Raw genomic sequence first — 27,063 nt, forward strand, 5'->3', positions numbered from 1 at the left:
ACTCTTACTTACGGTAGTCAACCACAATCTGTAACCTCATGGCCTGGCATATCCTCCACTCTACTATCACCACCAAGCCAGGGAGTCAACCCTGGTTCAATTAAGAGTGCAGAAGGGCATGCCAGGAGCAGCACCAGGCATACCTAAAAATGAGGCGTCAACCTGATGAAGCTATAACACAGGACTACCTGCGTGCCAAACAGCATAAGAAGCAAGTGATAGACAGAGCTAAGCGATCCCACAACTAATGGATCAGATCTAAGCTCTGCAGTCCTGCCACATCCAGTCGTGAATGGTGGTGGACAATTCAATTCGTCTGGAACATTTTGGAACAAAAGACAACGACAATTTGGGAGTAGATTTAATAAGTAATAAAGCCTAAAAAGAAACACCAGATTTGTACTATGAAAATAAGATGGCACTGGAAATTTCTAAAACCTTCCTGCAAGCGGAAGAGATGTCCCTGACAATTTTACAAGGGACCCCAAAAGCTAGGTTAATCGAATTGGCAAGTAAACTAAGAGTAGGAATGCCTGCCAAAGCCAGGAAGGCAGAGATAATTGAAGAGATAGCACAGCATTTAAAACTGGAAAGAATACCTGACAGACTTGAGTTCTCCAAGGGGCGGTTCATTGGAATGGGCTCAAATTCAGTTGCAAATTAAAAAATTGGAACTAGAGGCAGCAGAAAAGGAAAGAGAAAGGGCATTCCAAAGGGAACAGGCAGGAGAGAGAAAGAAAACAAGAAATGGAAATGCGAAAACGTGATCTCCAGAGGGAATTAGAAATGGCAAGATTAGAAAAATAGTGAGGGTTTAGGGCCAACATGTTCCCAAAAAGGTGAAGGGTAGGACCAACAAGTCCAGGCAACCCTGGGTGTCAAGGGATATAGAGGATTGGACAAGGAAAAAAAAAGGAGGCTTATGGCAGATACAGAGGGCTGAAAACAGCGGAAGCCTTAGAGGAGTATAGAAACTGTAGGGGGTACTTAAAAAAGTAATTAGGAGAGCAAAGAGGGGGCATGAAAAAACACTGGCAGGCAAGATAAAGGAAAATCCCAAGGCATTTTATAAATATATTAAGGGCAAGAGGATAACCAGGGAAAGAATAGGGCCCATTAGGGGCAAAAGTGGCAATCTGTGCATGGAGCCGGAGGGTGTAGGTGACGTTTTGAATGATTACTTTTCATGTGTGTTCATTGTGGAGAAGGACGATGTAGGTGCAGAAATCAGGGTGGGGAACTGAGATATACTTGAACAAATTAGCATTGAAAGGGAGGAGGAATTAGCTGTTTTAGCAGGCTTAAAAGTGGATAAATCCCCAGGCGCAGGTGAAACATATCCCAGGCTGTTATGTGAGGCAAGGGAGGAGATTGCAGGGGCTCTGACACTAATTCTCAAATCCTCTCTGGCCACAGGCGAGGTGCCAGAGAACTGGAGGGCAACAAATATAGTATCATTATTCAAGAAGGGTAGTAGGGATAAACTAGGTAATTACAGGTCAGTGAGTCTAACATCAGTGGTAGGGAAACTACTGGAAAAAATTCTGAGGGATAGGATTACTCTCCACTTGGAGAGGCAGGGATTAATCAGGGATAGTCAGAATGGCTTTGTCGGTGGTTGGGGGTGTGGGGATCACGTCTAACAAATTTGATTGAATTTTTCAAGGTAGATGAGGGTGGTGCAGTTGATGTAGTCTACATGGACTTCAGTAAGGCTTTTGACAAGGTCCCGCATGGGAGAATGGTCAAGATAGTTAGAGCCCATGGGATCCTGGGCAATTTGGCAAACTGGATCCAAAATTGGCTTAAGTGTCAGGGGGCAGAGGGTGATGGTCGAAGATTGTTTTTGCGATTAGAAGCCTGTGGCGAGTGGTATGGCGCAGAGATCGGTGCTGGGACCCTTGCTGTTTGTAGTGTGCATTAATGATTTTGATGTGAATATAGGAGGTATGATCAGTAAGTTCGCAGATGACACTATAAGAAGGGTGTGATTGCACTAGAGACAGTACAGAGGAGATTCACCAGGATGTTGCCTGAGCTGGAGCATTTCAGCTATAAAGAGAGACCGGATAGGCTGTGTTGTTTTCCTCAGTGCAGAGAAGGCTGAGGGGAGGCCTGATAAAGGTATACAAAATTATGAGGGGCATAGATAGGGTTGAAAGGAAGAAACTTTTCCCCTTAGCGGAGGTGTCAATAACTAGGGAGCATAGATTTAAGGTAAGGAGCAGGAGGTTTAGAGGGGATTTGAAAATATTTTCACCCAGAGGGTGGTTGAAAGCTGGAAGACACTGCCTGAGGGGGTGGTAGAGACAGGAACCCTCACAACATTTAAGAAGTGTTTAGGTGAGCACTTGAAACACCATAGCATACAGGGCTATGGGCCAAGTGCTGGAAAATGGGATTTGAATAGTTAGGTGCTTGATGGCCAGCACAGACATGGGCCAAAGGGCTTGTTTCTGTGCAGTATAACTCTATAAAAGGAGGAAACAGAAGAGAGAGACACAGAGAACTCCAACTTAGAATGCTGACAGTTAAAAAAGAGACACCAGGAGGTGAGGCAGGACTTAAGTCTAGATCAGAATCCAGTGGGGAGATGTTTAAATTTGTACAAGCTCTTCCAAAATTTGAAGAAAGAGATGTTGAACCATTCTCTATTTCATTTGAGAAGATAGCTAAACAGATGAATTGGCCAAAGGAAAACGCGACATTGCCCATACAAAGCAAATTGACAGGTGGAGTACAGGAAATTTATGCCTCATTGTCAGAGGTGGTTTCTAGGGATTATGATGTGGTGAAAAAGGCCATTTTGAGTGCATACGAGTTGGTCCCTGAAGCATACAGACAAAAGTTTTGAAATTTAAGGAAACAGCCTGGACAACTTACACTGAACTTGAAAGACTTGGAGTAGTTTTGACAGGTGGATACTACCTATGAAGTTCTGAGGGATTATTTTCTTGGAAGTTTAAAAACTCCTTTCCTTCCGTAACAAGAACCCATTTGGAAGACCAAAGGGTTGTAACTGCCAGACAGGCAGCGGTAATGGCTGACAATTATGAGCTGATCCATAAAACCAAACCTTTTCTCCATCATCCTCCAAAATTTGATAAGGATAGAAAGTGGGAGAGTGAAAGGAAGGCAAGTAGCCAGGGTAAAGAATGGATAGTTGGGAATACTTTGAGATCTCCTCCCCAGATCAGCAAGGAAGGTACTGAGGGCGGAGGTGAAACTCGAAGGCCAAAGTGTTACCACTGTAGTAGTGGGGCACATTCATTCAGAACGTTGGAAATTGCGAGGGGAGCCAATGGGGCTTATTGGAGTTTGTAAGAGAGAGTCCGAAAAGGGAACTCCGAAAGGGAACGCCAAAAGAAAATGCCACAGGCCAAAGTGCAGCATTAACTACAAATAAGGGTCTGGAGGCAAACACTGCTGTGAATGCAGGTGAAGTGAATAAGGTAGGTGAGAGATATAAAGGGCTTTGTCTAAAGGAAAGATAACCACTTTTTCATCAAATGATGCAGCTAAACACAACTATATTAAGGGACACAGGAGCTACTCAAACCCTTTTGCTGGAGAAGGACCTAGTTTTCCCTCCAGAGTTCAATGGAAGCTACAGTATTGGTAAACGGGATAAGTGAAGAGTATATCCCGGTTCCATTGTACAAAGCGCAATTGGAATGCGATTTGTTGTCTGGATCAGTGGTTACAGGAGTGGTTAAGAAATTATCCGTGGATGGAGTGGATCTACCCCTGGGGAATGATTTGGCAGGAATGAAAGTAAAGCTTCGCGAGGATCACAAAGTCTGAAAGAGGCTGAAGAGACAGAGCAGTTAGAAGAACAGGTTCCTGGCATTTTTCCATCGTATGTGGTGACCAGAGCAATGGTTAAACAAAGTCCATCACCAGAGGTCAACGTAATACCATAAGATGATGTTAGAGTAGCTGAAACTTTATTTGAGGATGAGGATAATTCAAAAGAAATGTTTGATATGTCTTCCTTAATTGAGGCTCAGAAAGCAGATCCAGAGTTAAAACAAGTTAGCACAGTCAGCTCACACTGAAGGTGAGACTGAAGGAGTTCCAGAGTGCTATTACCTTAAAAACAGAGTTCTGGTGAGGAAGTGGAGACACCCTCACAGACCTGTGGATCTGGAATGGACGGTTGCTCATCAGATAGTGGTAACGCCCAAATATAGTAAGGAGATATTGCGAGTAGCACACGAGATTCCCATGGCAGGACATGTAGGAATACGAAAAATCCAAGCATGGAATAATAGGCCTTTTACCTGGCCAAGGCTTCATAAAAGTAGTGGCGCAATTTTGTAGAACGTGTCATATATATCAGATAGCAGGTAAACCTCAAAACATAATCAAACCAGCACCTTTAATACTTTTACCGGTTTTTGAAGAACCATTTAGTCAGGTATTAGTAGTTTGTGTAGGGTCATTACCCAAAATGAAAACAGAAGCATGTAAAGGAATTTATATGTAATGCCTCCACCCTTAAAAAGATGAAACGCCATTTAAAAAATGTGCTTCATCACAGGGTATAAGATACATAGACAACAAACATGAGACTTACACTCGTTCAGCCATCCTTCCGCCTTATACCATCTTAAGTATTACTGATTGCAGTAATTTATACCCGGGACAATGCATCCGCAATCACATTATCTTTACTGGCAATTTACAATTCAACAACTCACTGGAGGAGGCGGCTCCACAAATACCCCATTCTTAATGATGGGGGAGCCCAGCACATCAGTGCAAAAGAGAAGGCTGAAGAATTTGCTACCATCTTTAGCCAGAAGTGCAGAGTGGATGATCCATCTCGGCCTCCTCCGGAGGTCCCCAGTATCACAGATGCCAGTCTTCAGCCAATTCGATTCACTCCACGTAATATCAAGAGACGGCTGAAGGCACTGGATACTGCAAAGGCTATGGGCCCTGACGATATTCCGGCAGTAGTACTGAAGGCTTGTGCTCCAGAACTTGCTGCGTCCCTAGCCAAGCTGTTCCAGTACAGCCACAATACTGGCATCTGCCTGGTTATGTGGAAAATTGCCCAGGTATGTCTTGCACACAAAGTACAAATCCAACTCGGCCAACTGCTGCCCCAGTAGTCTACTCTCGATCATCAGTAAAGTAATGGAAGGAGTCACCAACAGTGCTATGAAGAGGCACTTGCTTAGCAATAACCTGTTCACTGACGCCCAGTTTGGGTTCCGCCAGGGCCACTCAGCTCCTGACCTCATTACAGCCTTTGTTCAAACCTGAACAAAAGAGCTGAACTCCCAAGGTGAGGGGAAAGTGACTGCCCTTAACACCAAGGCAGCATTTGACCGAGTGTAGCATCAAGGAGCCCTAGCAAAACTGGAGTCAATGGGAGTCAGGGGAAAAACTTTCCACTGGTTAGAGTCACACCTAGCACAAAGGAAGATGGTTGTGATTGTTGGAGGTCAATCATCTCAGTTCCAGGACATCACTCAGGGTGACGTCCTGGGCCCAACCATCTTCAGCTGCTTCATCAATGACCTTACTTCCATCATAAGGATGAAGTGGAGATGTTCGCTGATGATTGCACAATGTTCAGCACCATTTCCAGTGACTCAGATATTGAAGCAGTCCATGTCCAAATGCAACAAGGCCTGGACAACATCCAGGCTTGGGCTGACAAATGGCAATTAACATTTGCACCACAAAAGTGCCAGGCAATGACCATCTCCAACAAGAGTGAGTTTAACCATCGCCCCTTGACATTCAAAGGCATTACCATCAGTGAATCCCCCACTATCAACATCCTGGGGGTTACCATTGACCAGAAACTGAACTAGACTAGTCATATAAATACTGTGGCTACAAGAACAGGTCAGAGGCTAGGAATCCTGCAATGAGTACTCACCTCCTGATTCCCCAAAGCCTGTCCACCACCTACAAGGCACAAGTCAGGAGTGTGATGGAATACTCCCCACTTGCCTGAATGAGTGCAACTCCCACAACACAAAAGAAGCTTGAAACTATCCAGGACAAAGCAGTCTGCTTGATTGGCACCACATCCACAAACATTCACTCCTTCCACCACCGACATAGAGTGTACACCATCTACAGGATGCACTGCAGGGATTCACCAAGACTGCTTAGGCAGCATCTTCCAAATCCATGATCACTACCATCTAGGAGGTCAAGGGCAGCAGATAGATGGGAATACCACCATCTGGAAGTTACCCTCCAAGTCACTCACTATCCTGACATGGAAATATATTGCCATTCCTTCACTGTCACTAGGTTAAAATCCTGGAACTCCCTCCCTAACAGCACTGTGGATGTACCTACACCACATGGACTGTAGCGGTTCAAGAAGGTAGCTCACCACCACATTCTCAAGGGCAACTAGGGATGGACACTAAATGCTGGCCCAGCCAGCGAAGCCCACATCCCGTGAATGAATTTTAAAAAAAGTCCTACACACTATAGCACTAACAACATAATAACTTCAAAGAGTGACTTACATAGTCTGTAGAAAAGTTGTTGAACTAAACTGAGTATGTGACATGCTTCACTCCTTTGATTGATCTACAAGAATATAAAAAAAATTGCCTTTCAATATAACAATTTGCTAGATGTAGTAATTGGCAAAAAACCTGAACTTAACATGAAAAATAAACATACCGGCTCCTCTTTCAACACCAGACACAGGTCTGCATCACTGTAACGAGTGCCAAAGCCATTCAGTGAAGAACCAACCAAGTACAGCCTTGTCTCTGGGGTAAGAAAAAAGTAGAAACGTATGAGAATGTTTCTGATTCTACAAGCACCTGCCAAACACCTTACGTTGGTTTGACTTATTGCAGTTTTCCTTTCCTTTCAGTTTTGCAGTCATTTCCATTGACTCAGGGTAAACGTTAAACAGTAACACTTATTTACAATTAAAAAAAAATGAAGTGATTACATAACTTAGTGTGAAATCTTATGTATTTAAGGTATGAAACACCAATAGTTTCTACTGCCATTAAAAAAGCATCCAAAAATCAAAAGTGGAACATAAAATATGCTATAGTGGCCCTTAATCGGCAACGTTTTTCCTGAGTCTACTGAAATCATTGGATTGCAATGTAGTGGCAATACTTGCTAGTCTTTGTTCCTTCGAAAAACATTACCATAAGAACTGTTATTCTTATTTATTTCCACCTTCGTAACATCGCCCATGCCTCTGATCATCTGCTGATGAAACACTCAACCATGCCTCTTATACACTGGACTCGAATAGTCAAATGCGCACGTTGCTAGCCTCCCACATTCTACACTCTATAAACTAGAGGCTATCCAAACCTCTGCCAACTGTCCGTTTACCCATCACCTTAGGTTCAGTGGCCAACATTGGCTCCTTGTTTTTAAAATTTTCAACTTTGTTTTCAAATCCCTCCATAGCCACACCCCTCCCTATTTCCAACTCCACAGCTCTCTGAGATCTCTGGCTCATCTAATTTGGATCTCTTGAGCATTGTAATTTTAATGCTCCAGTATATTTGCATTAGAAGACTAATTGGTCTTAATGGGACTACCTGGCATAAGTGATCGCTGAAACTTGAATGCAAGGGTGTTTCAAATGCATTTTCAGGGTGACAGTAACAGTCATATTAAAAATTTAAAAGCTTCCACAATGCATGTTCTTAAACATGTTATGCCTAATGTACAGGAAGGCTGGTTACATGGCTTTAAACTTAATTTTCACACTTCAAGGTTTCATGCTTAAATATGGTGTGATTTCCCACTTTGATTTCCACTTGTTTAACAAATTTTGCAATCTGGCATCTGTTAATAACCTTGACAGAAAACTTGGGCACAACTTGGGCACAATTTTAGGTATAATGTCCCGATAAAAAGTTCCAAAAGAAGTTCTATCTTATTTTCTCTGATTAAAAACAAGGAAAACTACAGGAGTTAATGTAGTAATGCTGCAAAACTCCCCAGTCCATTAAAATCAATGAGTAAAGTTGTAGTGTTAATAGTCACTATTTTTGCTTGCTCCAGAGGTGTAACCCCACCTAGCCAGTTAGTACAACTAAACGGAAAAACATTCTACTTTGTATAAACACAAGCAACGAGACAGGCATTGGAGGAATGCAAGCATTCTCCAGGTTGAATACCTTATGTATATACAGAAGCAACAAGTATTTAACATTGAAGGTTTGGAGTAAATAAAGGAGAAACTGCTTCCAATACCTAAAGAGTCAATAATCAGGGTGCACAGATTTAAGGTGGCAAAAAAGGAACCGGTAGATCTAGTGTATTTGGATTTCCATAAGTTATTCGATAAGGTGCCACATTAAAGGTTACTGCACAAGATCAGAGTGCATGCTGTTGGGGGTGATACATTAGCATGGATAGAGAATTGGTTAAGTAACAGGAAGCAAAGAGTTGGGATAAATGGGTCACTTTCAGATTCACAAACTGTAACTAATGAGGTGCCACCGGGATCAGTGCTGGGCCTCAACTGCTTATGATTTACATTAATGACTTGGATGAAGGGGCCAACTGCTTTGTAGCCAAATCTGCAGATGATAGATAGAAAAGCAAGTTGTGAGGAGGATACAGAGTCTGCAAAGAGATATAGATAGGTTAAGTGAGTGGGAAAATTACTGTGCATGAATCACAAAACTTAACATGCAGGTACAGTAAACAATTAGGAAGGCAAATGGAAGGGGGGTGCGGAGTATAAAAGTTGGAAAGTCTTGCTGCATCTATACAGGACATTGGTGAGACTGCGCCTGGAGTATTGTGTACAGTTTGGTATCCTTGAGGGATATATTTGCCCTGGAGGAGGTTCAGAGAAGGTTCACTAAGCTGATTCCTGGGATGAAGGGGTTGTCTTACGAGGAAAGGTTGAGCAGGTGGGGTCTATACTCATTGGAGTTGAGAGATGATCTTACTGACACACAGGATATTGAGGGGGTGAGACAGGGTAGATGCTTCCTCTAGTTGGGGAATTTAGAAGGGGGGCACAATTTAAAGTAAAGAGGTCTCCCATTAACAATGAAGGTGAGGAGGAATTTCTTCTCTCAAAGGGTTGTTAATCTTTCAAATTCTGTACCCCAGAGAGCTCATTGAATATCTTCAAGGTTGAGTTAGACAGATTTTTGATTGACAAGGGGGTCAAGATTATGGGGGGCAGGGAGGAAAGTGGAGTTAAAGCCAGAAGCAGATCAGCCATTATCTATTTGAATGGAAGAGCAGCCTTGATGGATCGAATGACCTATTCTTGCTTCTATTTCTTATGGTGTTATAAAATAACCAGAGGTAACATAAGGAAAAATGTTCTTACAAAATGGGCAGTGAGGATTCCACTAGAGGAGTACACTACCTGGTAGGATGGTGGATAATGATTCAATAGTAGCCTTCAAAAAGGAGTTAGTTAAATACTTGAAGGGGGAAGAACTGCAGGAATATGAGGAAGGAGTGGAGATAGGGGACTAACTGGACTGCTCCTCTAAAGAGCTGAAGCAGACCCGATGAATTGAATGGCCTCATTTCATGCTGTAATATTCTACAATTCCATAAATTGTAAATAAATCTGACCAAAGAGTTTTACCCCATATAAATTTACAAGTGTGGTACCTTCCACATTTTGGGGAAAGAAATTATAGCAAAGCATTATGGCTATCCCACATGGTTTTTTGCGTCTGAACACTGCAATTAAAAATAACTGTTTATTCTGGACACCTTCATATACACAGCATATACAAGGGTACAGATTTTGGATAAGAAACTCTGTCTGCTTAATAGAAACACTTTTTCCCTTGAACAGAAGACATGATTTGTTGGGAAAAAAGCCAGAGCATACCATGCATTTCTCTTTAGTTGCATCAGGACTCATGAATGATGAAGCAACATTAACCTAAACCATCAACTGTTTTTTTCTCTCCATAGATGCTGCCTGACCACCTGAGCATTTCTAGCATTCTGATTTATTTCAGATTTCCAATATCAGCAAGAGTTTGTTTTTATGATTCTTTAAGGCGTGTTTCATAAGAACATAAGAAATAGGAGGAGTAAGCCATTTAGCCCTTTGAGCCTACTCCGCTATTTATGGCAAATCTGATTGTGGCCTTAACTCCACTTTCCTACCCACTTCCCGAAACTGCCAACTCCCTTGTCAGTCATGTAAATGTAGCCTTTCAAAGAGGCTAAATAGAACCATAGAAAAGTTATGGCGCAGTAAGAGGCCATTTAGCCCCTTGTGTCTGCGTCAGCCAAAAAAAAACTAGCCGCTCATTTTTAATTCCACTTTCCAGCACCTGGCCCGTATTCTTGCAGGTTACAGCACTTCAGGTGCAGATCCAGGTACCTTATAAAGGAGTAGAGCGTTTCAGCCTCAACCACCGATTTAGACAGTGAATTCCAGATGCCCACCACCGTCTGGGTGAAAAGGTTTTTCCTTATGTCCCCGCTAATCCTTCTACCGATCGCCTTGTATCTATGCCCCCTGGCAATTGACCCCTCAGCTAGGGAAAACAGTTCTTTCCTTTCTAACCTATCTAGGCCCCTCAGAATTTTGTACACCTCAATCAGGTCACCCCTCAGCCATCTCCGTTCTAAGGAAAACAACCCTAATCTATCCAATCTTTCCTCACAGCTGCAATTTTCAAGCCCTGGCAACATTTTTGTAAATCTCCTCTCATACTTTCGCCAAAGCAGTTGTGTCTTTCTTACAACATGGTGACCAGAACTGTATACAAAATTCCAGCTGTGGTCTAACCAGCATTTTATACAGTTCCATCATTACATCCCTGCTTTTGTATTCAATACCTCACCCAATAAAGGAAAGAATTCCATACACTTTCTTTACCACCTTATCCACCTGTCTTGCCACCTTCAGGGACCTGTGGACATGCACTTCAAGGTCTCTCACTTCCTCATCCCCTCTCAATATTAACCCATGGACTGAGTATTCCCTTGCTTTGTTTGCCCTCTCCAAATGCATTACCTCACACTTTTCTAGATTGAATTCCATTTGTCACTTCTCCGCTCACTCAACCAAACCATTGATATCATTCTGGAGACAACAGCCTTCCTCTTCATTATCAGCTACATGGCCAATTTTTGTGTCATCTGCAAATTTTCCAATCATGCCTCCCACATTTAAATCATTACTATATACAACAAACAGCAAGGGCCCCAACATTGAGCCCTGTAGAATGCCACTGGAAGCCGCTTTCCATTCGCAAAAACATCCATCAACCAATACCCTTTGTTTCCTGTCGCTGAGCCAATTTTGGATTCAACTTGCCACCTTCCCCTATATCCCATAACATCTCACTTTTCTGACCAGTCTGCCATGTGGGCCCTTCTCAAACGATTTACTAAAATCCATTTAGACAAGATCCTCTGCACTAGCCTCCTCAATCCTCTTTGTTACTCCCTCAAAAACTTCTATTAAGTCAGTCAGACACGATCTTCCCCTAACAAAACCATGCTAAATATCCCTGATCAATCCATGCTTTCCTAAGTGACAGTTTATCCTATCCCACGTTTTTGATTCTAATAAATTTGCCCACCAAAGTCAGGCCAACTGGCCTATAATTTTCTGTCCCATCCTTCACACCCTTGTTAAATATTGGTACAATGTTCGCAGACCTCAAATCCTCCGGTACCTTGCCTGTATCTAATGAGGACTGGAAAATGATCCTCAGATCATCCACTATTTCCTCCCATGCTTCCTTTAACAACTGGGATACAATCCATCTGGCTCTGGTGATTTAACCATCTTCCAGGGTGTCAGTCCCTCTAGTATTTCCTCTTTCATTATGCTTACTGTATCTAATATTTCACACTCCTCTTCAACTAGAAGATCTGCATCTTCCCTCTCCTTAGTGAAGGCAGAGACAAAATACTCATTGAGAACATACATCTGCCACATCTTCAGAATCAACACAAGAGTTACCATGTACATCTTTGACAGGCCTTACCCTATCCTTAGTTATTCTCTTGCTCTTAATGTACTGGTACTCTCTATACCACCCCAGGCTTTCTACAGTGTTAAGCTTGTCCTGACTGTCATAAGCTTTCTTTTTCTGCTTTATCTTACCCTGTATACTTCCAGTTAACCAGGGGGGCTCTAGATTTGGCAGAACCACCCTTTTCTTTGTGGGGACATGGCTACACTGTGCCCATAGAATCTTGCTTTTGAATGTCCCCCACTGCTTTGACACCATTTTGAACATTGAACATAAAAGTAAGGATGTTATGCTTCAGTTATACAGGGCATTGGTGAGACCACACCTCGAATAGAGTGTGTAGTTTTGGTCTCCTTATTTAAGGAAGGATGTAAATGCATTGGAAGCAGTTCAAAGGAGGTTTACTAGATTGATAACTGGAATGAGTGGGCTGCCTTATGAGGAAAGGGTGGACAGACTGGGCTTGTTTCCACTGGAGTTTAGAAGAGTGAGGGGTGATTTGATTGAAGTATACAAGATCCTGAACGGCCTTAACAAGGTGGATTTCGAAAGGATGTTTCCTCTTCTGGGTGGGTCCAGAACTAGAGGGCATTGTTTTAAAATTAGGAGTCGCCTTTTTAGGACAGAGATGAGGAGAAATTTTTCTTAGATGGTTGTGCAACTTTGGAATTCTCTACCTCAGAATGTGGTGAAGGGGGGGGGGGGGGGGGGAGGGTGCGTCATTGATTATTTTTAAGGCAGAGGTAGATAGATTCTTGTTAGGCAAGGGAACCAAAGATTATCACGGTTAGATGGGAATGTGGAAATCGAAACACAAGATGATCAGCCATGATCTTATTGAATGGCGAAGCGGGTTTGAGGGGCCGAATGGTCTGCTCCTGTTCCTATTTCTTAGTTATGTTCCCTTCTAGTAGCTGTATCCATTTTTGCCAGTTCACTTCGCAGCTTTGTAAAATTTGTCTTCCCCAAATTTAGAGCTTTTACTCCTATTCTATCTTTGTCCTTTTCCAAAATGATGCTAAAGCTATCTGCAGTATGGTGTCACTATCTCCAAAATTGTCCCCCATTGCTAATGCATCCAATTGCCCAGCTTCATTTCCTCAAGCTAAATCTAGAATCAATAGTATTTTAAATTAGCTTTATTTTGGGAAAGGAGTCACATTGTATTTTTAAACAACAAAACTCTTTACCTAGCAAGTTCTAAGAATGACTGGACTCCATATCAAAACTGCAATGAGTAAGGAAGCAGAATTATAACAAAGTAACAAGACTACTAAAGTAATCTGGATTGCCAGTTATATCTCAACCAACATAATGTAGTTTCTTCAGTGTCAGGCTCCAAGTAAATTTCGCAAAAGAAACCAGAAATTAACTGGTCATGGTTTAATATTAAGAGATACTGTTCAGGGAATAATGATAGCCACATAATCAAATACTTGTCTTCAAATTTATTGGGGTAATTTGATCTTCAGATTTCCTCCTTTTTAAAATAACAGAAAAAAAATCACCATAGTGAGAGGTTTAAGAGAAACTACGAGTAGAAATTTTGTTAATATTGCATTGTCTGCTGTGACACTTAACAGTCAATGGGCTGAATATTAACTGCCATATACAGGTGGATCAAAGTCAGGTCAGAGGTTAAATTTTTTAAAAAAGATAGGAATTCAACCTGTCAGAAAACCAACCAGTTCTGATTTTAAAGGAAACAGGACAAATGGAAGGGGGCCAACCCTCTTGTAAGAAGCCACTGGCCATTCACATATACCTGCTTTTTAACAGTCATTTTATTTTTAAACTCCCATCGACTATTTTCCAGGCTTCTGGAAACGCGGCAGCTGAAAGGGAGCGAGAAGGGCTAAATCCACAAGGCAAATGCCTTTATAGCACTGTTTGCGAACTAACAGGAACAGTTTCCTCCTGGCCCAATAAGTTCACCAGTAAACCACCGCCACTTCCCCAAACCAGCAGCTCACGCCCCACCAACCTCCACCCCAATTACCATCAGAACCCACCAAACCCCATTGCAATCTTTTCCCACCCACTAGACCCATCTGCTCTCAAGCCAGTTCAGCTGCAGCCTTGGGCTGCAGGATTTCCTGTCCAACAGGCCTCTAGACTGTTAAAGATGGTTATGGGCAGGAAACCTCCAGAGAAAAACAAAAAGAGGACATTCTGCAGTGTTTGAAACCCTTATTTTCAGCCGTCTACTTCTCTCCTCCCCACAACCACTCCATCCCCAACTCTGAGTTGAAATGCAGGTCAATGAACTGGGAACCAACAACATAACTTACGTGGGAATATTCGCTGAATTTCCCTCTGAATCTGTGTGCGGCATAGATCCTTTTTTTCTAGATCAATCGACTGTTGTTGGCAGTTACAGAAGAGGTCCAAAATTTGTTGACTCAACTGAAAATGAGAGAGTCATATAACATTCAGTAATTTCACTTTTAAGGACATATAATGTAAGCGAAAAATTTAGAACATATGTTTAAACTGTCCATGTTCTTGTATATTTGGGCAAATTACAATTGGAGGAGAGCAGGAATAACTTTCTAACATTGTCCGCCTTAAGAACAATGCCTGGAGTCTTTCAAATACACAGCTTTACCGTCATAATAGTAACTTTTAAAACCAATTAAGTAGTGCAGAATAAAGGGAGAAATTTTAGATTTTATTTTCATTTTAAAATTATGATTTTTGTGAGCAGCTAGGATAAGGGTAAAGTACAGTCATGATTTATTCTTTGAATTTAATTCAATCTGTACATAAAAAGGGTATTAACACTATCCATTGATTCTTATCTCTTTACAGAAACTGATCCAAAATCCAGCTAAATACTGATGCTTCCAAAGTCCGTGCCTTTGTCTCTGACAACCTCCTGTTTGAATTTCTCCAAGCAGATTTCCACAGCTCTCAAAAGACCACCACTATCAATAAGCAGGCCATGGAAGTTGCATTTAAAAGTGGTAACTTGGATTTAATGTTCACTAACAGTACAAGACCGTCCCATTGTGATCAGGACAAATAGGTACCTGCATTTAAGGTCAACAGCAGCTGGTCAATTGCTCAATCTGACTTGTGGGAGAGTGGCTCCCTTGACTTTCTTTTTGTTCATGTGTTGTGAATGCTGCTGGCAAGGCCAGCTTTTGTTGCCCATTCCTAAGTTAAAATGGTCAGACAGCCAGTGCAGACACAATGGGCCGAATGACCTCCTTCTACACCATAACAATTCTGTGATCTGTGATGACTTAGTGCCATTTTCCTTCCTTTTTCCCATAACCCTGCACATTATGTCAATTTAAATAATCATCTAATGCCCTCTTGAATGGCTTGATTGAACCTGCCTCCTCCACACTTCAGGAGGTGTATTCCAGACCCGAACCACTCGGTGCATGAAAAAGCTTTTTCTCAGAGCACATTTGCTTCTTTTGCAAATCACTTTAAATCTGTGCCTTCTCGTTCTCAATCCTTTTCGAGTGGGAACATTTTCTCCCTATTTACTCTAACTAGCCCCCTCATGATTTTGAACACCTCTATTAAATCTCCTCTTAGCCTTCTCCTCTCAAAGGAGAACAGTCCCAACCTTTTCAATCCATCTTCGTGACTGAAGTTTCTCAACCCTGGAACCATTCTTGTAAACCTCTTCCGCACTCTCTCCAATGCGTTCATTTCCTTTCCACAGTGTGGCACCCAGACTGTACACAATACTCCAGCTGAGGTCCAACTAGCATCTTATATAAGCTCATCATAACCTCCCTGTTCCTGTACTCTATGCCTCTACTAAAGCCCAGGATACTGTATGCTTTATTAACTGCTCTCTCCACCTGTCCTGCCACCTTCAATGATTTATGCACATATACACCCAAGTCTTTCTGCTTCTGCATGCCCTTAAGAATTGTACCCCTTATTTTATATTGTCTCTCCATGTTCTTCCTACCAAAATGCATCACTTCATACTTCTCTGCATTGAACTCCATCTGCCACCTATCTGCCCACTCCACCAACTTGTCTATGTCCTTTTGAAGTCCTATACTGTCCTCCTCACAGTTTACAATGCTTCCAAGTTTCATATGATCCGCAAACTTCAAAATTGTCCCCTACACACCAAGATCTAGATCATTAAGATATATATCAGGAAAAGCAAGGGTCACAATACCAGCTGCTGGGGAACTCCACTACAAACCTTCCTCCAGTCCGAAAAATATCCACTGACCATTACCTTCGGTTTCCTATTACTCAGCCAATTTTGTATCCATGTGTCTACTGTCCCTTTTACTCCATTACCTTTACTCACAAGTCTGTTGTGTGGCACTATATCGAATGCCTTTTTGAAAGTCCATGTACATCACATCAACAGCATTACCCTCATCTACCCTCTGTTACCTCTTCAAAAAACTCCAGCAAGTTAGTCAGACATGATTTCCCCTTTAGAAATCCATGCTGGCTCTTTCTAATCAACCCACATTTTTCCATGTGACTGATTCTATCCTGAATAATTGTCTCTAGAAGCTTCCTCACCACTGAAGTTAAACTGGCTTGTCTGTAATTGCTTGGCTTATCCTTGCAACCTTTTTTGAACAAAGACGTAATATTTGCAATTCTCCGCTCCTCTGGCACCACCAGAGTCTAGGGAAGACTGAAAGATTATGGCCAGTGCCCTTGCAATTTCCACTCTTACTTCCTTCAAAATCCTTGGGTGCATCTCATCGGCCTGGGTGCCTTGTCAACTTTAAGCACCGACAGTTTATTTAACACTACTTCCTTATCAATTTTGAACCCTTCTAGTGACAGAGTTTCCTCCTCTGTCACCATGACCTTGGTAGCATCTGTAAAGAGAGATGCAAAGTATTCATTTAACACCTCAGCCATGCCCCCGCCTCCATGTATAAATCCCTGTTTTTGTCCCTAGATGAGGCAGGGGAGCACAGCATTGATCTGATCAGTTGGTTGTGGGATCATTTTGCTCTCTATCACATGCTGTTTCCACTATTTTGCATGTTTGTCATCCTGTGTTATAGCTCAGTCAGGTTGGTACCTCATTTTTAGGTATACTTGGTGTTGCTCCTGGCATACTCTCCTGAACTCATTTAAGGATTGGTGCTCTGACTTGGTTGAGTGAGGGGTATATTGGGCTGAGGTCACAGATTGTGGTTGAATACAACTTTGCTGCCCAGCATCTCGCGCTGCCCAATTTTGAGTTGCTAGTTCTGTTCTGAATCTCTCCCATTTCTCACTGTGATAATGTCACAAACATGAAGCTAGGACTTCGCATCCACTGCAATTGTGTGGTGGTCACTCCTACCTACACTGTCATGGACAGATGCATCTGTGACAGGTAGATTGCTGAGGGCTACTTCAAGTTGGTTTTTTCCTCCTGTTGATTGTTTCACCACCTGCCGCAGACCCAGTCTATCAGCTATGTCCTTCAGGACTCAGCTAGCTCAATCAGGAGTGATGCTACCCAGCCATTCATGGTGGTGGACATTGAAGACCCCCCCCCACCCAGGAGTACATTCTGTGCTTATGCTACCCTCATTGCTTCTTCCAAATGGTGTTCAACATGGTGAAGCACTGATTCTTCATCAGCTGAGGAAGGATGATAGGCAATGAGCAGGTTTATTGCCATGTTTGACCCAATGCCATGAGACTTCATGGTGTTGAGGGTCAATGCTGAGGACCCCAGGGCCACTGTCTCCTGACTTTTACCACTGTGCCATTGGGACAGGACATACCCTATGGACGATGATACGATGGCAGAAATCTGCTGTATGTTTAGGGAAAGCAAACTGATCGTGGCGAGTCCATCACCTGATGCAACCTTATTCCATACCATAAACAAAATCAACCTGTGTGCAAGTAAACAAAGACCAAAGAAAAGGAGACCTTACACTTACGTATAGTGCCTTTTGCATTCATTCACTTGCTGCCTGTGAGACCTTGCTAATCTTGTCTACAACAACGACTGCAGAAATATAACTGACTTGTTCCAAATAACTGCAAAATCTCCCAAAGATGGAATAGGCTATATCAAATTTAAATACTTCTGTTTATTTGAAATGTTCAGTCCAATAATAAACATAGCTAACTTTTAATTGAATAGAAATTGTAGCTTTGAATTGAGTAAGCTGAACGCATAAATCTGATTCTAAACATAATCCCCTACTCATTTAACAGAGTGCAGCATCCTTTAACCTGCAAAACAAAGTTAATTTCCTGTGCAAATATTTCATATACATTAAACTGCAGAATGCACTCTCCTCTATTCAGCCTCCCAATTACCCAAAACGCTTCTTTATTTCCTAGTCAGGTTTTTTAAAAGCAGTTCTTCAGCACTGTTGCTCCGTATTCAGTAACACAATACTAAAATATTTAATAGTGAATCAATACCTTATCCCTGGCCACTTGGAGTGTGTTTTGTGGGTTATCCGAGAGTGGAAGCAGAGATGAAATTCCAGGTGAAGGGACTGAATACCTGCGATCAACTACAAAAGGCACTGAACTGCCAGATGGTTGAGGTGGTGGTGACTGAAACCGCTGGCGCTTGACTTCGTAAGGACTACTTCGCTCATCACTTCTTCGTCTGTAAAACAGATAAAATTTCTGTGCATCAGATTGTTAAAACTAACATTTAAAATTAAACCCAGGTATCACTAAATCCAAAACTCAACTTGCATTGATACAAATGCCAGAAAGTATAAATATTTAGATGTAATAAAATTAAATTTAAAACCAATGTTTAATGTTGATGTTCCACCACATTTATAGCCAGCTAGTACTAATAGGATAATTCAAATTGAACATTCAAATTTAAAAAAACATTTCAAAAATGTATAGAAGACATTCCTAGATCATTTTCCTCTTCTGCCACTGAAAATGGAGTTAACATTACACAGTGTGCGCTCACAATGGTTACCATCATTAAATCCACATCATCCAAGTTATTGTGCTCAGAATAATCATTAGAAGACATGCCAAAATCTCTCAATCACTCCCTTTTGTTAATTGCACATCAATTGTAGGAAGGTGGTGGGCATCAATTGGGGGTTTGCTGGGGCTTTAGTACAAAAAGGCAAACTGTGGCTATTGAATGTGGAAGTACATGTTTTTAATTTGCACCTCTGTAAATAAATGCTCAAAAACATGTAAAGATTGGCTCTTATCCTATCCTTCACCACCTGACTTCTTGGGGTAGAACACCTTTTTCCAATTAGTATTAATTTTCAAGGTGCTAACATGTCATCTGAGTACCAAGTTAGGACAAAATATTGAGAAACAACTTGCTCTTCGTCCAACCATTTTATGCCAACATAGCTCAGTTGGTCACTCTCTCGTTTTAGTCAGAAGATTGTGGGTTCAAGCTTCATGCCAGGACTTGAGCGCAAAAATCAAGGCTGACACTCCAGTGCAATATTGAGGAAGTGGTGCAATGTTGAAGGTGCCATCTTTCAGATAGGATATTAAATTGAGGCTCTGTCTGCCCTTTCGGATGGGCATAAAAGATCCCAAGGCACTTACAGGTGCAGTGTCTCAAAACCGGCAACCTTGGGACCGAGGCCTTGTCGAATTTCGGATCTTGCCAGATTTTTGGGTTGGGTGGTTCCGGCAAAGCTGGGTTGGGTGGGGTCAAAGGTGGCTTGGAATACAGGACTAGAACTGCGTGCAAGTGGCAAAGCAGATAACTAGTCTGGCGCTACACTGCTCTAATGCTGCACCTAGCCAAATTGTTCAAGTAAGCTTTTTTTAAAATTTTACTCAATTAAAATTGGCACACTCTAATACCCGGCTTTTGGACAGCCATATTTGAGACACTGTACCTGTATTTTGAAGTACAGCAGGGGCATTATCCCTCATGTCTTGGCCAATGTTTATCTCTCAATTAACATCAAAAAAATAGATCTCGTCAATAACATTTGGCTGTTAGGGGAGCTTGCCGTGCGCAAATTGGCTGCTGCATTTCCTACATTACAAAACAACTTAATTAGCTGTAAAGTGCTATGATCCATGCAGCGGTTGTGAAAAGCGCGATATAAATTAAAGTTTTTCTTCTTTCTTTTCTTTATCCACACTCAGTCAACAACTAATATTTGGCATAGAAAATATAACTTGTAATTTTCATTTTTAAAGTTTACAAACTGAAATGCAGGTCATTAGGCCATTGGGAAGGGTTGTATTTCTCATTAAGCGTTACTTTTCTTTTTAAATTCAGAAGAAACAGGTTAAGTAGGGCTTACTTCCTTCCGAGGCTGTTGGGCAGACCCGGTGAATATGTAGGGCAGGCACTACCAAAGGGCCACACAGTTGATGGTCGCGGGGTAACTACTCCTGTCAAGATGGTACCAGAAAGGCTGTTGAGAAGCATAAAACAAAATTCATTAGATCAAAATTATTCACATGATTTACATATTCTAAAATTCCTTGAAATTCGAGAGATAGCAAAGGGACACTGATCACCTGTGCTCTACCAGTGATAAAATGTAGCATCTACATTCCAAATTCCTTGCCAGAAGAAATGTTAATCCCATCAGCAATACTCTGAAGTGAAACAAATAAAATATTCTAAATTTGTCCTCATGTTTAGAGGGGTTGGGCCGGGGTGGGGGCAGAATTCGACTTTTGATAAGTAATAAACTGAGAGTATGGTACAGAATATTACAAGACTATCGCAAAGCAAAGATTCAACTCTCCATTTCCTCATGCTAACCAAGTTGTTCTGTAGGAAAAGTACTCTCCACGTTTCTCAGTTGTGCACCTCCCAAATGCCAGCTTACAGCAGCAATGCTGGAGGGTGGGGAACAAGCCATCCTCCATTTACCGATATTAACAAATTGACTGGAAAGTAAACAGATTTATACTGCCACAAAACGGAACAAAATCAGAGGGAATATCTTACTGTGTATCTTCTTTGAGCTGAATTAAAGCCAAAAAGAACACCAGAAAGGTTGCACGCCTGGTCTGGGAAGGGACTTGGAGGGAAAGTTAAATTTGTTATGACGTGACAGATGATGTGAGCCAGACGAACCAAATCCACAAGGGAAACTTGGTCGCACGCACACAGCAGTTTTGCAATTTGTATTTATTACGAGATGTGTGCACTGAATTCAGAGGTAATGAGCCCACCATGACCTTTAGAGATTTTTTAAAAATTAAATTAAAATATTTATTAACAAAATAGAAGATTTCAAGCACATAAATAAGACTACAATTACTTACTACTGTAACTCCTCCTAAAATTCCTAATTAACCTGGCTCCCAGTTACACACCAGCTTTAAGGCAACAGTCCAAAATAGATTTTAGATTTAAAACAAAGCCAGCAAGTTCACAGTACTCACAATGTCAGTGAAATTCCAAAATGGCTTCCCCAACTTCAGTTACTTTACATTGCAGGCTTATTTACAAATGGCTGGAGGCTTCTTAAAAGCTATTTCACACACTCCTGTTAGATTTTACATGGCCTTCTCCCACATAGCCTTTCATTCTCCTTTATATATGTTTCTCTCTCTTTAATATGTAAATTCTATTGTTCCTTATGTCTTTGAAACTGTATCTTCCCTCATAATATAAAAACTTTCATGTTGCCAATATTGTCAGTAACATTTGAGAAAAATAAACACACTCCTTAGCCTTGCTTATCTGGCTAGTTATAAATAGACTAATATTCCTTTGAACTCCAAACAATCCCTTCATTTATCTAAAAAAGTGAATTCCCTTCACATCTCACATGCTAAGCCAACATCCATGTTTACTCATTAGCATTTCAAGCACATTTCTACACCTAGCTTCTTTTGATAATTCCAAACTCGCAGTCTACTTAACTCCAAATGTAATTAAATCACACAGACAAAACCACCTATACTTACCCCATAAACCTACTTCACAATAAACCAGAAAAGTATGAAAATTATACTTTTGTAACAAATTTTTAAAAAATAGATGCAGAAAATAAAATTAGGATGTTGCAGTTCTAAGTAAAATATCCGATTCTAACAGTCTCCAATTTTTACTAATGCTTTCCCAATTTTTATTTTTAAATATTTGCATAAAATTGATTTCAGACCATATGAATAAAATTCTTAATAGTTAATATGAACACAATACACAATTCCAACATTTTAAATAAGACTGATACATACATCTAATACCAAAAGTCTATTTTTAAAAATATATATTTGGTACAAACGGTTTCCAACTGATAGTTTCTAAACTTAACATGCATGACTACAACTGGTGTTATTTTCTTAATATGTTCTAGCATTTATGCCACAATGTCCTTCATATTGAAACATGAGCACTCACTATGTAATCTTTTAAATTACTAGAAAATAGAAACCTCTAAAGACTCAACTATGAACGGAAGTTTTTACCAAAATGAAGTACAATGGGAGCACTAAACCTAACTGTTTTAACCTGAATTACTTTCACTCTGTTAGTGCATCACACAAAATTAACTTCATCCTCTCATAAATTAGTATATTTCTAATTTGTACACGTGACGGGGAGATCAGTAGTTCAGGGTAAAAGAGGACTATTCAATGTGTTATCATTTCAATCAAGTAGTTATGTGCCACTAGATAATACTGTATATTTAGTGAGATTCTACTCTGCACAGTACCTGCAATAAACAAACAAAATGAAGATTAGTTTCTAAATTGTACAGCTGAGGGATGTACACTCAAAAAATGTAACCTGAATGAGTCACAATTCTATCAGAAAATGAGTTATTATTCAAGAGGCTGAACACGTAGTGAAGCAATCAAAGTATTTGTACAATTGTACAATGTAACGCATCATTCCATTTTTTGATTATGTTGGTTACCAGCAAGATTTTTGAAATCCAAAATAATCAGTTGTCACTGTACTAAGTAATTTGAGAGATTTCTCAAGTTTATCTAAATATTTTGTAATTGCAAAATATAAATCCAACAAAAGAATTAAAATGTGTGCATCGGGTATTAAAACATGAGGAGGTCCATCGGTGGAATCCTGCAGCACTCACGTTGCATTCCTGAAGTTGAGAGCATTGATGAGCTGTTGTTGTGAAAGAACAGCAGGAGAGAAGGGTGGACGACCCACATTAGGAGAGTTAGGGTACATGCTCTCCTTCACTTGACGTGAACATTTAATCCTTCACCTAAAAAGGATATACAAAATGAAAATCATTTGTACAAGCTGCATTTACTAAAATATTATGCCCCAGAACAGTTTGTTGAAACAACTAAAATACCAATCAAATAAGAGAGATTGTGAGAGCAGGGGAGAAAGACAGAAAAACAAAAACACCACAAAAGAGAGAAAGGTTTTAAAAGGTTTTTGAAACAGGAGAGAGCAATTGCAAGGCAGAGTCGTTGAGATAAAATTATACAGAGCAGGTATAAAAGATTCACCACTAAAAGCTGAGCATAATGAGCACGAAGCTAGTAGTAATCTATAGCTCAATTAATTAAAATACAAGCCAAAAAGTGTAATGGGGCTAAAACTTGGAGACAAATTCTGAAATTTAAATTGATTTGTTGGGACACGGAAAGATTGGACTTTTGTGAGGATGCTGGTAATAGGTGGAACTTAATCAGAGAGAAAATTTAGACCTCAGTAGTGTGGATGAGATGCGGCTCGTCAGTGGCAGGTGGCAGGGGGGTTGGTCACGGGCATTTGAGAAATGAATCCTCAAGCTGGTAAAAGGCTTCAGCAGTGAGGAAAAATAGGGAGTATAGGAGTGTGGGGGGAGGTGGCAATTTTCTGTAGGTGCGAAGCAGCAATGATCTAAGTGACAGACAAGGTATGTAACAAAGCTTAACTTGGCGTCAAATATAATGGTTACAACATTTCCAGCCTGAGCTTGAAGTTGCAGCCAAAAGCACATCAGTGCTGACAAGAGACAAACAAGATGACTTCAGTTTGCAACGCTGCTATGGGAATTTGACTCATCCAGAGTTTGATGTCAGTAACGGCTCAAGGACAAGAAACAGAAGGAAAAGCAATATCATAGAAGACAGGCTGTGGAGAATGGAGTGGTCAACATTATCAACGGAAGCAGAGAGGCTGAAGAGGAATAATAAATTGCAACAGTCAAAAACAGTAATAGGTACAGGAGCACAGTTATATTATGCTACTAGGATAGTTATCCAGAGGTCTAGACTAATGATTTAGTGGGAGTTGATGGCGTAGTGATAATGCCACTGGACTAGTAATCCAGAGGCCCAGGCTAATGCCCTGGGGACATTGGTTTAAACCCCACCATGGCAGCTAGTGGAATTTAAATTCAATTAATAAATCCAGAATTGAAAGCTAGTCTCAGTATTGGAGCCATGAAATTATAATTGATTGTCATGAAAAACCCATCTGGTTCACCGATGTCCTTTAGGGAAGGAAAACTGCCATCTTTACCTGGCCTGGCCTGCATTTAACTCCAGACCCACAACAATGGGGTTAATTCTTAACTGCCCTATGACAAGGCCTAGTTAGCTACTCAGTTCAAGAACAATTAGGGATGAGCAACAAATGTTGACCTTGCCAGCGATGCCCACATCCCAAAAAAGAATTTTTTTAAAAATCAAAGACACGAGCTCATTTCTACCATGGCAGTGGGGAACTTAAGTTAATTAAATAAACCTGAATAAAAACCTAACATCAGTGATTGTTCTAAAGACCTAACTGGTTCACGACTATCCTTCATGGAAGAAAATCTGCTGCCTTTACTCCATCTGTCCTATATCTAACTCCAGACCCACAGCAGCATGGTTAACTCTTAATTGCCACCCAAAAAGCTACACAGCTGTGTTCATGAAGGTGGCTCACCACCACTGTCTCAAGAGCGGTAAATATATGCATGCAAATAAACACAGTGTGGTGAACAAGACTGGCGAGCTACAAGCACAAATAGCAATGTGGGAATATGAGGTAGAGGCAAGAAAAGCAAACGTGCTTAAAATGGCAAGGATGGGTTCTTAATATTCATGGTTACAAGTGTTCAGATAGATAGGGAAGGAAAAAGGTGTGTGGGGGTGGCAGTTTTTATTAAAGGCGGCAATGTAGTGTCGGTAAGAGAGGATGCTCTTGAGGGGGCAAGGACAGAATCCATTTGGTTAGAGTTGAGAAGCAAAAGGGGAATGGTCATGCTACAGGGGGTTTTCTACAGGCTTCCAAATAGTGAATGTGAGTGGGTGACTGGGAGGAGCAAATCTGCAGGAACTCACAGATGTGCAAGAACTATATAGGAGGGAGTCATTCCTGGGTCTGGTGCTGGGGCAAGAGGTGGGACAACTGGACCAAGTGTCAGTGGGGAACACTTGGGTAAGCGTGATCATTGTATCTTAAGGTTAGAGTGGCAATGGAGAAGAACATAGAACAATTTAAAGTAGAACTCCAAAATTGGAAGAGGAGTAGTTTCCATGGGATGATGGGGGATCTAGCCAGGGTAAAACTGAACCAAAGTTTGACATGAGAAACTATAATAGAACAATGGGTGATCTTTAAGGAAATAATGTTTCAGGTACAAGCTAGATACGTTCCAACAGAGGGAAAGGCAGGGGAATCAAACCCTCCTTGGATGGCATGGGAGATAGAAAATATGATGAAACAGAAGGTGTATGATGCATGTTAGGTCAATTGTTTAAGTGAGAACCAAGCCAAATATAACAAGTTGAGAGGGGGAAAGTGAAGGCGAAAATAAGACTGGCAAAGAGAGAAAAAGAGGATAGAATGGCGGTTAACATAAAAGGGAACAAAAAAAAGGTTCCATCGGCATGTAAATAGTACGTGGGTAGTAAGGGACAGGGTGGGCCTATTAGGAACAGAGGTGACATATGCTTAGAGGTGCAGAGCAAGGGTAGAATACTTAAAGAATACTTTGTATGAGTGTTTACTAAGGAAGAGGATGCTGACAAAATATTGGTAGAAGTGGCGATGGCAGAGGTAATGGATGATGTGAAAATTGATAGGCAGGATGTACTGGAAAGCTTAGAGTGGATAAATCATCTGGTCAGGATGGCTTTCATGCCAAGTCGCTATGGGAAGTGGGGATGGAGATAGAAGGCTTGCAATAATCTTCTAGTCTTCCCCTAACAATGGGGAGGTGCCAGAGGGTTGGACAGTGGCAAACAGTGAGGATGATACCAATAAACTGCAACAAGACATATAAAAGCTAGCATATTGGGCAAGTGGCAGATGGAATTTAATACAGGGGAATGTGACATGATATATTTTGTTAGAAGGGATAGAACACAAGAACACAGGAACTAAGTGCAGAAGATCATCATAATGTTCATGAAGCCTGTTCTGTCATTCACCATGATTATGGCTGATCTTGAGCTACAACTTTACTTTCCCACCCACAACCCATACCCCTTGATTCTGAGGCTCCAAAACCCGTCCATTCCAGCCTTAAATATACTCAATGATGGAGGATCCACAACCCTCTGGGATAGAGCATTCCAAAGATTTACAACCCTTTGAGTGAAGTAATTTCTCCTCAACTCACTTCTAAATGATCGGCCCTTTATCCTGAGACTGTACCCGTGTTTTAGATTCCCCAAACAACAGAAACAAACTCTCAGCATCCACTCTATCAAGCCCCTTCAGGATTTTGTAGATTTCAATGAAATCACCTCTCATTCTTCTAAAATCAAAAATATAAGCTCTATTTACTCAGCCTATCATAGGACAATCCCTTCATTCCATGGACCAATTTATTGAACCTTCATTGTGCTCCCTCCAATGCAGGAAATCCTTTCTTAAATGTGAAGACCAAAACCGCACACAGTACTCCAGATGCAGGCTCACCAAAACCCTGTACAACTGCAACAAGACTTCTTTATTCTTGTACTCTAATCTCCCCCTTATAGTAAAGGCCAATGTGCCATTTGCCTTAATTACTGACTGTATCTGCATGCTGACTTTCTGCATTCTTCTACGAGCACACCCAAGTCTCTCTGAACATCAACATTTAAAAGTTTCACGCCTTTAACAAAAAATATTCTGCTTATCCATTCTTACAACTAAAGTGATTAACTTCACTCTTCCCCACATCATTCTCCATCTGCCACCTTGTTGCCTACTCACTTAACCTGTCTATATCTCTGCAGCCTGCGACTTCCCCACAGCTTACCTTTCCATCTA

General features: G+C 41.1%; 1 protein-coding gene across 3 annotated transcripts in view; it reads right to left on the minus strand.

Moving 5' to 3' along the window:
* Positions 1–27,063, minus strand: part of tent2 (terminal nucleotidyltransferase 2) — a 103,336-nt gene that overhangs the window by 70,544 nt on the left and 5,729 nt on the right. For all 3 annotated transcript variants that reach the window (XR_013579515.1, XM_078563151.1, XM_078563139.1), the window contains exons 2-7: positions 22,946–23,080; positions 20,183–20,296; positions 18,339–18,531; positions 14,243–14,357; positions 6,667–6,758; positions 6,507–6,570 (exon numbers count right to left, since the gene is read on the minus strand). Coding sequence is in view for 2 of the 3 variants with exons in the window: in XM_078563151.1 (XP_078419277.1) it covers positions 6,507–6,570; positions 6,667–6,758; positions 14,243–14,357; positions 18,339–18,531; positions 20,183–20,296; positions 22,946–23,043 (676 nt within the window). In the remaining variant the exon portion in view is untranslated. The remainder of the gene's footprint in view (positions 1–6,506; positions 6,571–6,666; positions 6,759–14,242; positions 14,358–18,338; positions 18,532–20,182; positions 20,297–22,945; positions 23,081–27,063) is intronic.

The sequence above is a fragment of the Cetorhinus maximus genome, chromosome 2 (genome assembly GCF_964194155.1).
Source record: "Cetorhinus maximus chromosome 2, sCetMax3.hap1.1, whole genome shotgun sequence".
In the NCBI taxonomy this organism is placed as follows: Eukaryota; Metazoa; Chordata; class Chondrichthyes; order Lamniformes; family Cetorhinidae; genus Cetorhinus; species Cetorhinus maximus.